Genomic DNA, 14,482 nt, shown 5'->3' on the forward strand with positions numbered 1-14,482 from the left:
TGTGCTAACTTCTGTTTAACAGGTTTAGTAAAGGTAAGGGACCCCTGACCATTAGGTCCAGTCGCGGATGACTCGGGTTGCGGCGCTCATCTCGCTTTACTGGCCGAGGGAGTCAGCATGCAGCTTCTGGGTCATGTGGTGAACCAGAGCAGCGCAAGGAAATGCCATTCACCTTCCCGCCGGAGCGGTACCTATTTATCTACTTGCACTGGTGTGCTTTCGAACTGCTAGGTTGGCAGGAGCTGGGACTGAGCAACAGGAGCTCACCCCGCCGCGGGGATTTGAACCGCCAACCTTCTGATCGGCAAGCCCTAGGCTCTGTGGTTTAGACCACAGTGCCACCCACATCCCGTGTTTAACAGATTTACTTCTATAGAAAAGCAGCATGAAAGAGAGATCTTTATTATTGTCAAAGTTTATTTGTAGTGCAAACAAGTAGCCGTTTAGCCTCTGGGAGGGGGGAATCAATTTTTTTTCTTACACTGTGCACTAAATAGTTTTGCATAAGAATCTTCCTCCATCCAGCTTTTAATGCAAAAAAGTTGCCGAGACAAGAGTGCTACGAAACAGAAAAATGAAAGAACAGAGAAACACAGGTGTGCTGCTGGAGGTTCATCTGGTATCTCTGCCATCCAGCACAGCAGCAACTTTTTGAAATTAGGGGCTGTGGGAGAATCATTCCTTCCTTCCTCACTTTCCCTGCTTCTAGCCACACACATGCTGCCCTGTCTTTTTTGGGTTTGATATAAAACAACGAGGGAATCCCCCCCACCCCCAATCTCTGCATAATATGTTGTTCAAACCTCATTGTGACAGCAGATTTGCGTGCAAAATCAATTCAATTTACCAATGTGATTTTGTGCCCTTTAAAATGGAATGGAAGGAGATTAAAAAACCAATACCTGGTAGACTTTGGATACTGAGAAGGCAGAATGCAACACTGTAGTACTGAAAATGTCTTTTCTGAAATGGAATCCTTCTTTCCTACTTTCTATAATGGAAAATACATCAAAGGCTTGTGTCTAGGGTTCAAGCTTAATATTAGATGACATCGGCTGGAAGGAACTCAATAATGCAGAATGAGGGGTTTTACTTCGCTACATTTGCATTACAAGCCCACCTTTTCTGCTTTTTTCCTAATCTATATTTGCACAGAGAGGCTCAAAAGGTGAGAGGACCCCCTTATCTAGAGAACACACTTCTGAAAAACACGTCTGAACTGACAAAGGACAAACTTGGGGTGTGGAAAAATAGCCCTTGAGAGTTTGCTTTTCCAAATGGTCCCCACAAAACAAACTTTATTGAAGGCAATTCCATGGAGAGCCTCTGTATTTGGGAGGGAACAATAACTTCACCATGAGCTGGTGGGCTCATGACTTCACACTGGGCTTCAATATATTTCCAAAAACAATTGCCCAAACTGTAATAGATTTTTGTGAAAGGAGGCCCCAATGAACTGGACACTAAAAAGGCTGGGGAGGGAAGCAGGAGGGACTGCCATTTGTGGCTATTACTGGAAGTGTGACAATTCTGCCTTTCTTTAACAAAACATTGAACAAGAACTTCAGTGCAGTATCAAGTTGCTCCAACCTTCAACTGAATTTTAATCAGAACGCTTTCTTAAGGAGACAACCCGGAAAAGGCAATTAAAGCAAGAATCAAGACCTGCCGTTTAATTCTCGGAGACGCCTGAGCAACTTCTACCACGAATTTTTGCTATCTGACAACTCTAAAAAGGTCACGTTCTTCATTGCAGGTTCCCTGTTACAACTGAGTTGCTGCGATCTCAAATGGCCGCAGCAGCCCTGGTGGCGAAACTCTCCACGGACTTCATCCCTTTTTGCAGGAATCCTAATCACTTTGCAGAACGTTAGGATTTGGAGGCAGTGGCTCCCGCGAGCAAGTGTTCTCGCAGCTACGGATTCCAACTCTTGCCCGATTTGTTGCTGAACGCTCCACTCTGGTTGGCTCGTTTTTCATTTGGTGGGTTTGGGGGCCCGCGCTGCAAAGAGATATGGTGACAACACATCAGCAGAAACAGCAGGAGGAGCAACAACATTGTATGCGGAAGGATTATCGGACCATGGCGCTTTTAGTGAAATAAGTGCTTCATAAATACACGAGCAGTTTTTGGCTTTGATGGGTCTTCCTCCATTTAAGAGTCGTCATAGAGAGGGTTGTTGTAATTGCCCCAGGATCCATAGTCATGGTCATCCAAGAGTCTCCCATACGAAGAATGCCTGAGGGTGAAACAGAAACAGCACCGTACTCTGGTCAGCCTATGCTTATTACAGAAATGTAAGGTTCTGGAGTAAAAATTATAACCATAGCCATCCCTCTTTCACCTGCCTCCTCCCGCTGTCCTTTTGGGGATTGTACTTCCGTTACTTAAACTTTCAGGCTGATCAGACATTTAAAAGTGCTTGTGAATGGACTGCTATCTGAGAAGATCAAATGGTGATTACAGTGGTACCTCGGTTTAGGAACTTAATCCGTTCTGGAAGTCCGTTCTTAAACCGAGGTGCGCTTTCCCTAATGAGGCCTGCCGCCGCCGGTGCCCTTCCACTGTTCGGATTCCATTCTTAGACTGAGGTAAAGTTCTCAAACCGGGACACTACTTCCGGTTTTGCTTTACGACGACCTTTGTCAACAATTCCTGGACCGGCTCTGCATCCCCAGAAGGAGACCAGAGCGGGAAATCTTACAATTCCTATTGTTGGGGAAGGACCAGGAGCTCACCAAGATGGTGGCTCATTATCTTCATTTGCTATTTTCTCGTCGTTATAATCTGCAGACGTCTGAATTATTAGAAGCCCCAATGTCATGAAAGTGGATAGCGGAATACTCCCTTCTCTCTCTTAACACAGCGTTTGCCACAGTGATAGTTTTAATCTGCTATTATTTTGTTTGCGTGTTTGTTTGATGCCAATAAAGGTTTTACCGAATACTTCCGGTTTTGCGGAGTCCGTAAACCGAATAGTTCGTAAAGAGGACTGTTCTTAAACTGAGGTACCACTGTAATTAAAAAAGTAGATCTAAGGATCTTAGTAGACCACAACCTTAACATGAGTCAACGGTGTGATGCAGCAGCTGTTCTAGGGAGCATCAACAGGAGTCTAGTGTCCACTTCAAGGGAAGTCATAGTCCCACTCTATTCTGCTTTGGTCAGACCCTATTTGGAGCACTGTGTCCAGTTCTGGGCAGCACTACTTAAGAAGAATATTGACAAACTGGAGGACTATGTGCAGAGGAAGGTGACCAAGATGGCCAAGGGTCTGAAAACCAAGCCAAGGAATGGTTGAGGGAGTTAATATGTTCAGCCTGGATAAAAGGAGACCAAGTGGAGGTTTGATAGCCATCTTCAAATATCTAAAGGGCTATAAGACATAGAGGATGGAGCAAGCTTGTTTTCTTCTGCTCCAGAGGGTGGGACCCAAATCAACGGCTTCAACTTATAAGAAAGGAGATTTTGACTGAACACCAGGGAAGAAATTTATGACAGTAAGAGCTGTTTGACAGTGGAGCTGATGGGCTCTCCTTCCTTGGAGTTTTTAAAGCAGAGGTTGAGTGGCCATCTCTCATGGATGCTTTAGTTGAGATTCCTGCATTGCAGGAGGTTGGACTAGAAGACCCTCAAGGTCCCTTCCAAATTCTATGATTCTAAGTTTCTCATCTGTGGTAGCCTGTTGTCAGTTTACTGTTGCATTTGTTGACACTCCTATTGCTGGGCTTTTGCACAGCTTCTGTATGCCTCCCTAGGAATAATTTGGGATTGAGTACTCTTCGTCAGATGTCTATGCTATCTGGGTAAGAAGTGAATTTTATAGGGGCTCTTCCCACTTTCAGCTGTGGAGGAGTGACTGTAAGAACCATAGTTATAAAGCCAGCCTCTCCCCAAGGAACTACTGCCTCCCCTCTAAATAAGGGCACCAATTCTTACCTGATCTTCAGGAATGCGGCTATGCCGAACACCAACAGAACCACTGCAATCACTACGATGGTAATAGCTGCAATGCTGCCTGCATAGCAAAGGAGATCACAGTTTCACCTTCAACCATCCAGATTATTTTTCATCTTATGATTCAGTCCACAGGCACACTGCCCTCTAATGTAGAAAACGCGGCAAACCAAGAAAGCTTTGAGCACGGAGAGCTCAAAGCATATTAAGCGCCGACTCCAAATCCTGTGATTTTAAAATCTGCACACATGCAGACAGAGTTTGAGATTTAAACAGCGTGGGGTAATTATAATAGCCACTAGGACGGATATAGCGCCTTTCAACCGCTTCTCTGAGGTCAGTCCTATCATCCTCCTATTTAAGCAGCAGAGGTGAGGGGGAGAGAATGGTTGCTTGCTCAAGGCCATCAAGTAACATTAGGGCTAAGAGATTTAATCTCTGGGGCTTTGAACTTCTGCGTTCAAAGCTTGTGCGCTCTTATTAAGTGGCTAACTGCTATTCTAGCTTTTTTTTATACTAGCTTGTAAAAGCAAGGAGAGGGATCGGGGGGGGGCACATTAATTTTTGTAGTGGGGGAAAAACCAACGGCTGCCTGAGTACTAGAGGCCCTCTATCTGCTCTTTCTCTCCTTGTTTCATTCACTAAAGACAGCCTACCGTAGTAGGTTCCATGTGTTCAAGGTACTTTCAAAGTCAAGGCTGGAGAACCCAGGGCTGTCTTAAGCGCCCCTGGCGCCGTGGTGCGACGGATCCCTTCGGCGCCCCCTGCCCCGTTTCCCAGCGCGGTGGGCAGGCACAGCGCGGTTGCCGTGGCGGGCCGGCACCGTGGTGCCCTGCGCCACCCAGCTTGGCCGTAGGGCCGGCCCTGGGAGAACCTGTGGTGATTTATGTGGAAACTGTTCAATTTGGTTGTGTATCAGGCCCGTCGTAGCCATAGAGGCTAGAGGCGCTGTGAACTACGGCGCCGGGCGCTGGAGGGCGCTGGAAGGGCGCCAAGTGAGCGCAGGGTTCCGGCGATCTGGCCAGGACTGCGCTCCACGAGCTGAGAGGCTGCGCTGCATCTCTCTCCTTCTCCGAGGACTCCGTGCCGCATCTCCTCCTTTCCCCCGTGCTGGGCTCCACTCAGTCGAGCTTTGCTACCGGCGCGCGCGCAGCGCCCAGACAGCTCTTGCTGGTCCCGTGGTGCGCGCGCTGGTGGCAAAGCTTGACTGAGCGGAACCCAGCGCTGGGGAAACGAGAAGGAGGAGCAGCGCAGAGTCATCGAAGGTGGCCTCCCGCTGCTGCCATGGTCCATGTGGCACTCCCGGGTCCTTGGAGAGGCTCTGGAGCAAAGTCTGGCTGCTCAGGAGCTGGTTTGGCCAGCAAGGCGGGAGGGGGCTGCCTGTAGCCCACCAGCTCATAGAAGGGCGGCTGCCTCAGCATAATCGCTTTGGTGCTGCACTTTCAGAGGGGGGAGCTGGAGGGACCTTTGCGCCAGGGCGCTGGATGGGCTTAAGACGGCCCTGTTGTGTACTTTTTGATGTGTTTAATTTATTGCTTATGACTATTTTGTTATATTTGTAATTATGTCAATCTTTTCACGTAGTAAGTTGCCTCGAGCGTGCTTTTAACTATGGAAAGGTGGCATACAAATAAAATGATAATGATATTAAGGATTTATTTACAGCTTTCAAGAATGATATCTGCAACTTCCATGATTATGATTTAAACTCTACAGATGAATACAGACATCACTCTAAACCATGGTTAAGTTTAAATTTGCTCTGGCCTGTTGTGTGAATTGACAAGACGTGGTTTGCAATCGGCTGGCAAACCAGAATTGGGAACTACAGGGAGAAGCCGCCTCTCTCTTTAGAATCTGTTAATAATTTATATTTTATTCTTGGCTTCTTCCCCTGCCAGATAAATTTAGAGATATATTTTTGCCACTCTTTGAAGTGACTGAGGATCAGACAGAAGCATTATAACCCTGGTTTATTCTAATGATGATCTGGCGTGATGCATGTATGGAGTGATGGGAGAAACACAATAGTTGTGGCCATCACTCTACAAGCTGCTGCATCACATACAGAAAGTAAGAGATAGGAATGCACCTTCAAAGTTGAGGGCCGAGAGGACGGCTAAAGAAAGCAGACAAACAACTCTAAACCATGGCTTGCCTATTACCGTATATATTGTAGTTTGGGTTCTATGCTATGGTGAATAGCAAACCATGGATTATTACAAGTTCTGCACTGAGTCCATTTTTCAGAAATGTTAAAATGTATCAGGGTGAACAGAAATTTTTTTAGTGGGTGTGTTCTGTTGTGTATTGTTATTAATTAAATTTACTGGTTGCTTTTGCTTGCCAAAGGCAACTCAAAAGTGACTTACAAACAAAACAAACAAACGAAAACCCACATAGATATATTAACACCCCAAATTAAAACAATACATTAAAAACACCCCATCCACTCTTAAGAGGCCACAGGCCTGGTTGAAGAGGGAAACGTATACAGTGGTCCCTCTACTTACGAATTTAATGCGTTCCGAACACACATTTGTAAGTTGAAAAAAATGGTCAACACAACCATTGCCGTGCAAAGCACGGAAACAGGCCAACTCACCCGAACTCAAAGCCCGCTGAACTTCTTGTATGGTTACCCCCACAGAGAACGTGGTACTGCCAGTAGAGGTCACTGGAGTAGCCTTACTTGACAGATCCACTTGAGAAGAAATAGTAGCCCCTTGCGTGGAGCCCGGGGAGGATGCTGCCGCAGATGTCTCTCCAGATGTTGTCTCTCCAGTAGGGAGTTTGCTCGAGGACACAGCTGCTGGAGATGTTTCTGCACTCGGCACTTGGGTGGCACCAGCGGTGCTTAGATAGGTGGCGTTAGTAGGAAAAGGGTTGGTGGACGATCCATTTAGAGTAGGCGAAGAGCTGACTGGTGCGGTTTCTGAGTGAGGAATGGTGCCGGCAACTGGTGTCGCAGAGGCTGATGTGTCTTCCGTGGTTTGTAAGCCAGTGTTTGGCTGCGGTGATGAATGAGCTGCTGCTGAGCTACCCGGGGCTGTTGCTCCTGAAAGGGACGTTACAGCCGAAACGGGGTTTGCACTCAAAGCTTCCACTGTGGTGGTAGGAGCAGTGGCGCTATCCTGCGTCGAAAGTCCCCCTGGGAGTGTAAGTGTCACGGAGGCTCCTTTCTGGGTGCTCAAAGGAGGGCCAACACTGGTTGTAGCAGCGGGATCATTCAATTCTGTTGTTCCTGAGCGAACCGTGCTTGAGGGAGTAGGTGAAGAGGCACAGGAGACATTTAAGCCTGCACAGGTGAAGCATACGCACAAATATTATTACCTTCTAGATTTATAACCAGTTGGCCATATTATTCGCGTGACCGGGAAACAGAATCTGGAGGGGATGGGTGGGCGATGCAGGTGGATTGGAAGGGCTGTGAAGGAAGGGAGGAGGCTAGATTCTCAATGACCAAAGCAGGGATATTGCAGGTTGAGTTCCTCAACCCAACAGTGCCTCTGAATCACCCCTATACATTCTCCCATCTAAATGAATGGTTTAACTGAGTCCTCCGCCGGGTGTTGCCAGCTATCAGAAGGCTACATATCTGACTACTGGAGAGAAGACCTTTTCTGTGGTGGCACCTCAGTTGTGAAGTTGCTTCTCCAGGCAAATTCACTTGACACTATCGATGCATTTTGAATGCCAGGCAAAATTTGCTTGATTAATAAAACCAGGATTCTTTTATTACTGTTTGTAGAGGATCCCACCGCCATATACCAACTGCGGCAGATCCCACCTACCTACACACTCTGTAGTAACTACCGCAGGTTATCTTTTGGATTTTGTGTGAGGAAATACTTACTCAGGCAAAAGTTGAACGAATAAGAAATATTTGTTATATAGAACAAAGTGGATAAAACAGGCACCCCCAGACTTGGCCCTCCAGATGTTTTGGGACTACAATTCCCATCATCCCATGTTAGCTAGGGATGATGGGAGTTGTAGTCCCAAAACATCTGGAAGGCCGAGTTTGGGGATGCCTGGGATAAAACAAAGGATGTTATCAGGAGATAATGTCCTTTCAGGAAACAGTTAACCTATTAATAATTATACTAAATCTAATGGATGTGACAGGCTTCTAATCTAGCACAGCTTCTTTTAAACTTCAGTTGCTTAAGTTCAATTATTACGCTTCAGGTAATCTAGACTAGAAGGTAAATAAATGCTCAGCTTGTTTCCAGTTATTCCACTTCCGTCCCGTAACTCAGTTGTTGCAACACATCTCACTACTTTGGTTCTTAAACAAGGTGGCCCTTTTATCAACCACACTCCTGAGGTGCTTCCAGAAGTATAACGGACACAGGGGGTCACCACACCCCTTTTAACTGGTTTTGGGCTCTTTTCTATCTAGGAAGACCACTCCCCTCGTGACTGGGATGAGACCCAAGTAGCCTTGTACCCTCACAACTTCTTTTTCTCCTGGCTCAAACTCAGCCCTCTGTGGATCAAGGATTCAGTTGTCAGGGGCTAGCCTCCATAATTCCTAGCTTCTCCCCACGCTCCACCCCGACTAGCATAAGCAGGGTCAATTGTGAAAAGTAAGGGAAACCGGCAAATCTAATCAGCCCATCCATGCTGCAAAATTCGGCTGGTGGAAAATTTACGACTCCTGGCTTCCTTTTTGTTTCGCAAAGCGCTCACTGAACCCTGCTTAGTATCTGCTTGCCCAAAAGTCGCATTTCTCCCGCCGAGCTGAGTCTGCATCACTAAATCAAGCCTAATTAACTTCCTGTCGTCAAAGGGTGAAGACAGGCGTAACATTGCAGCGGGACCGCAGCGCAGGGCGAGAACAGACCTCAGTATGACTTTGCAATTTGTCCCCCTGCAGCTGCACGCCAGCAAGGTGAATGCCGGCTCCTCCCTCGATCTTGGCCTCTCCTCTCACGCCTCAAGGCAGGCTGACTATCTTTCAATAAAACTAAAGTGAAAGCAGCCCACCCACCCTGGCTTTATTTGCTCGTTAGATGAAAAAGTGAAAGCCTTCCAAACCGGCCAAACTACTCCAGCGATTGACTGGGAAGCTGTGCCGGCCAACTGGTGTCAGCCACAGCTGTGGTTTCCCCAGTTGAGCGGAGCAGATTCTAAAAAGCCGCAGAACACTTTTATAGTTCATCTAGAACAGGGGTGGCCAACTTCCAAGAGACTGCGATCTACTCACAGAGTTAAAAACTGGGAGTGATCTACCCCCTTTGGGGGGGGGGGGTTCAGGTCAAAGTTGTTGTGCTTTTTTTTAGGAAGGAGGAAGGCCCATGTTGGGGGGTTGTTTCCATGTAAAAGTTGTTGAGCTTCTTTAGGGAAGAGGAAAGCAACATTGAACTTTTTTTTTAGGAAGGAAAGCCTGTCTTTGGAGGTTCGGGTCATTTTAGGGGTGCAGGGCAAAGATGTTGAGCTTTTTAAGGGGAGCCAAAGTTTTTTAGCTTCTTTAGGGGGAGCCACTGATCTACCGGTGATCTACCATAGATGTCCATTGATCTACTGATAGATCACGATCTACCTGTTGGACATGCCTGATCTAGAAAAACAGCAAATGCAATTCCAGCCCCCTTTTGCCTATTGCTCTGAGAAATCTTGCTTTCACCCAATTTTCATTCCCCCAGCAAGCAGAGAAATTTTTCGAGTTTCACCTGTAGAGGCTAGGTGCCAAACAGCATCTTAAACCAGAGTTACATTCCCCATAATGGAACGTCTAGTTGCTCTTTCGGGGCAAGACGGCTCTAGACTCTTATTTTTCAAATGAAGGACTGATTGTGATTGATTAGCAGTTAAACAAATGGCTAGTTTAGATGATAACCTTGAACTAGGCTGAGAGCTTGGAGAACTTAAAAGAAGAAAAGTCACTTGATCCAGGGAGAGTCTCTCTCTCTCTCTCTCTCTCTCTCTCTCTCTCTATATATACACACACACACACACACACACATACACATACACATACACACCGGCTGATTCCTACCTCTTCTTCTAAATGGCCAATTCATAACATAAGAGTATGCTTCACAACTGTGGGGAGGGCAGTGGGAAGAGGGGGGAATGTAAAAATAAGCTACAACAACTGTTCACTACTCTTGCTCAGGCTGCACAGAGGCAACACTTTGGTTCCTGAAATTCACTCTGATTGTGCAGATAAAACACAAACAGGATGGGGTATAAGTGTGTGGAGCAGTCCCTATCTGATGATCCCAGATGGTGGAGATGTCGGGCACGATCCTGGCACTCAGGCATCTTCACTTGGTCGCAAGTGGCTGGTAGCCCGGTCCAAAATGTGCCAGGTGCCTGGCTAATTTCAAACACCGGCAGTGCCACCTATTTGCCAAGAGATGGCTGCACAGGTGGCATTGTGGGGTCAGCTGAGAAGGTGACAGATCCAGCCGCAAGAAGCGATGAGTTCCTTGGAGGCCGGCTGCCCCTGTGGATCCTGAGGCCTGAGGGTCATCTCACTTTGCCTCATGGGTGTGCCAGCTCTGGCAGAAAGCCTCTCTCCTCACCCACTGTTACACCGATTTCAATCGTGGAAAATGAAACCCAACGTAACAGTATGCTTAGGCAATCCACTCATATGAGGATTTTAAAAGAAAAAATAAATATCACAATGTAATTATTATTTATCTGGACCTGGGTGGTATTCAAGCACGTCAAATGCGCCCGTCTTTGGACAGAACTAGATCCTGAAATTATACCAATTGTTTCTCTCTCCACTTGCGTGACAGGAATTGTACTGTCAAGAACTGTCGCTGAAAAATGTGGGGCTAATAATATACGCACTCAAGAACAATTTCTTTTGTCCCTGTGGAAGCATATCTATTAAAGGTCATTATAACTTTTGTGCTAGGAGGACTACATGTTGATGAATGAAATTCCTGAACCTTCTGTACTTCTCTTTGGTGGCAATGAAAAAAATAGCTAGTGTCAAAACTTTCCAGTCCTTCTGAGACAGTTAATACGTCTGTTTGCTCCCTCACACTTACCGGTAACCATTTGAGGATCAGAAGACACTGATCTGAGCATTTCAGATAATCCACAAATTTCCCCCAGTCCCCCACCCCCAAGATTTCTAAGAGGTGTGTTATTTTTAAACTTCAAGGGAATTGGTCGTGGTGGGTGTGAATATAGTTCCAATATTTAACAGGGGGCACAGCAGGTTCATCATCCATGGCTTTGCAACTTGTAGAAAGTCAAACACAGGCTCAGTTGCCAATCATAGAATCATAGAATCGTAGAGTTGGAAGAGACCACAAGGGCCATCCAGTCCAACCCCCTGCCGAGCAGGAAACACCATCAAAGCATTCTTGATACATGCCTGTCAAGCCTCTGCTTAAAGACCTCCAAAGAAGGAGACTCCACCACACTCCTTGGTAGCAAATTCCACTGCCGAACAGCTCTTACTGTCAGGAAGTTCTTCCTAATGTTTAGGTGGAATCTTCTTTCTTGTACCGTGTTTCCCCCTTTTTAATACGTAGTCATAAAGTAAGACATGGCAGGGTTTTTAAGCATTTGAGAACTATAAGACATACCCCGAAAATAAGCCATACTTCCGCGCCGCGCGGAGCAAGACCACCGAGCACCCCAGCCAGCTAGCGGGACCCAGCACACCGGCCGCAACAGGAGGAAGCCTGCCGGGTCGGGTCGGTGCCCGGAAGCGGCGGCGGCTGCTGCAGCACTGATAAAGCGTGCAGCAGTGCCGCACGGAGCACCAAGGGCACAAGCAGCAGGAGGAAAGAGAGAGAAGCTCGTTGCTTGCGGCCGGAATGGGGGAGCAGCCCGTTAATGGGAACAGCTGCTGCTGCTCCGGCAGTTCACTGGGCGAAGACGGGGGAATTCCAGCACCGAGGCTGAGACCGGGAAAACGTGCGGAGGGATGGTAGCGTGCGTGCGTGCGTGGCTGCTGGCGAGGCCAGTGCGCGCCAAGGTGGGAAGCCGCGGCAAGGGCTGCTGAAGCGGGAGGAGGAGGAGACGGCGACCACAGCAGCAGCAGTAGCGCAGAGAAACAGGGAAGCTCCGTTTCCCTCTGGCGTTTGCGTCTGGGAAGGCTCCTCGCTGCCAGTTCCCCACTCCCTGGTGAAGTTTTCCGAGACGGAAAGCCAAGCCGAAAGCTCCTCGTTCTCCCTACGCGTGGAGCATGCCGAGCGCTACGCAGCGCCGTTCGGGCCAGGCGGAGTGCCTGAGCCAGCAGCCTCCACCTGGCCCGGCCAAGGAGGTCTGCCTCCCCGCCGCCCGGAACTGGCGGCTGCAGCACCGAGCACACCAAGCGCTCCGCAGCGCCAAGCGCTTGGAGCGCCCTGTCGGGCCGGGCGGAACGCCTGAGCCAGCAGCCTCCGCCTGGCTCGGCCAAGGAGGTCTGCCTCCCCGCCGCCCGGAACTGGAGGCTGCAGTGCTGAGCGCTTGGAGCGCCCTGTCGGGCTGGGCGGAGCGCCTGAGCCAGCGGCCTCTGCCTGGCCCAGTCTTGGAGGCCTGCCTCCTCGCCGCCCGGAACTGGCGGCTGCAGCGCCAAGCGCACCAAGCACTCCGCAGCGCCGAGCGCTTGGAGCGCCCTGTCGGGCCGGGCGGAACGCCTGAGCCAGCGGCCTCCGTCTGGTCCGGTCAAGGAGGTCTGCCTCCCCGCCGCCCGGAACTGGCGGCTGCAGCTTGGAGCGTTGGAAAAGACTCCTGGATGAAGGCAGAAGAGAAGCTGGGGGGTTTGTGAGTTGACCCCAGGGCAGAAGAATCGTGGGCAGTGTGGAGGGATGCAGAATGAAGTCGGGCAAAATTAAGACACCCCACCGAAAATAAGACACCCCGTGTTTTTTTGAGGGAAAAAAGTTATAAGACGGTGTCTTAAAAAGGGGGAAACACGGTAGTTTGAATCCATTGCTCCGTGTCCGCTTCTCTGGAGCAGCAGAAAACAACCTTTCTCCCTCCTCTATATGACATCACAGCCTCCCCCACCAGTCATGTATTAGATAGCCACTCCTGCTTATATTCCAAAGTGCCATATTTACCAATAACTGTATAAATACACCCACACCCAATCTTATTTTAAAAGCTCCACAGATACGGCTGCAAAATTCCCGCGAGAACTGAGGTGGCTTCCTCGAGTCAACCATACTGCAAGCGTGCAAAAACCACCCCTCAAAAACAGGATCCCAAGGCAGAGGAACATACGATTGCACGGATAGCGATGAGGGTTTTTCCACATGAGACCTACTGGTCTTAAAATGTCATGTCGGTCTCTTTCCTTAATAGATTGTTTCCTAAAAGGAAAATGCAATGTATGCTGGAGAGCTCAGGACGGGGGAATCTCTTTCTGGAACAGATCAGGGATACACACCAAGGATACAGTCAATCGTGAATTCTTTATCATTTGGATTTAGTAAATAAGACATCCCTTGCTTTTGTTTGAACGAGGTGTCATTCTTTTGATACCAGTAAAAAGGTAAAGGGACCCCTGACAGTTAAGTCCAGTTGCGAACGGCTCTGGGGTTGCGGCGCTCATCTCGCTTTACAGGCCGAGGGAGCCGGCGTTTGTCCGCAGACAGTTTTTCCAGGTCATGTGGCCAGCAGTGCTAAGCCGCTTCTGGCAAAACCAGAGCAGCGCAGAGAAACGGCGTTTACCTTCCCTATTTATCTACTTGGACTTTGACGTGCTTTTGAACTGCTAGGTTGGCAGGAGCTGGGACTGAACAACGGGAGCTCACCCCATTGTGGGGGGATTCGAATTGCCGAGCCCAAGGCTCAGTGGCTTAGACCACAGCGCTACCCGTGTCCCTTTGATACCAGTACAGTATATTAAAAATGTTTGGGGACGTGGAGTACAGTGGCAAGGCATCTCTGAGTCGCGCTGAGACCGACTGTGGTGCTTTCTCGCCAGTCCAAGTAGGGAATCCTGAGCTAGCAGAGTCCATGGTCCAACTCTGTAGAAAGTAGCTTCCTAGGTTCCTAGAATTGATGCTTTTGAATTATGGTGCTGGAGGAGACTCTCGAGAGTCCCATGGACTGCAAGAAGATCAAACCTATCCATTCTGAAGGAAATCAGCCCTGAGTGCTCACTGGAAGGACAGATCGTGAAGCTGAGGCTCCAATACTTTGGCCACCTCATGAGAAGAGAAGACTCCCTGGAAAAGACCCTGATGTTGGGAAAGATTGAGGGCACAAGGAGAAGGGGATGACAGAGGACGAGATGGTTGGACAGTGTTCTAGAAGCTACCAACATGAGTTTGACCAAACTGCGGGAGGCAGTGCAAGACAGGAGTGCCTGGCGTGCTATGGTCCATGGGGGTCACGAAGAGTCGGACACGACTAAACAACAACAACAACAGGTTCCTACAGTCTGATTAATGCACTGGCCTTGGTTTAATTATTTTCAAATGCAAACATAATAATTAAAAAAATAGGCCCTGGTTAACTCCAGCCAGTGATCAGCATACAACAACAAAATAAGTAGCCGATGGAAAATAACGCAGCCTGACTTTTTAAAAAGCATGTCTATATATAAACAGA

The 14,482-nt window shown here is 48.3% G+C and overlaps 1 protein-coding gene across 1 annotated transcript in view; it reads right to left on the minus strand.

The window, feature by feature from the left end:
* Positions 1–381: 381 nt before the first annotated feature.
* The window catches only part of PARM1 (prostate androgen-regulated mucin-like protein 1), a 34,866-nt gene continuing 20,765 nt past the window's right edge, over positions 382–14,482 (minus strand). Inside the window, exons 2-4 of the mRNA XM_035101853.2 lie at positions 6,564–7,256; positions 3,941–4,019; positions 382–2,240 (exon numbers count right to left, since the gene is read on the minus strand). Of these exons, the coding sequence (XP_034957744.2) occupies positions 2,156–2,240; positions 3,941–4,019; positions 6,564–7,256 (857 nt within the window). The 3' untranslated portion in view covers positions 382–2,155. The remainder of the gene's footprint in view (positions 2,241–3,940; positions 4,020–6,563; positions 7,257–14,482) is intronic.

This window comes from Zootoca vivipara, chromosome 13 (assembly GCF_963506605.1).
Source record: "Zootoca vivipara chromosome 13, rZooViv1.1, whole genome shotgun sequence".
Classification (NCBI taxonomy): domain Eukaryota; kingdom Metazoa; phylum Chordata; class Lepidosauria; order Squamata; family Lacertidae; genus Zootoca; species Zootoca vivipara.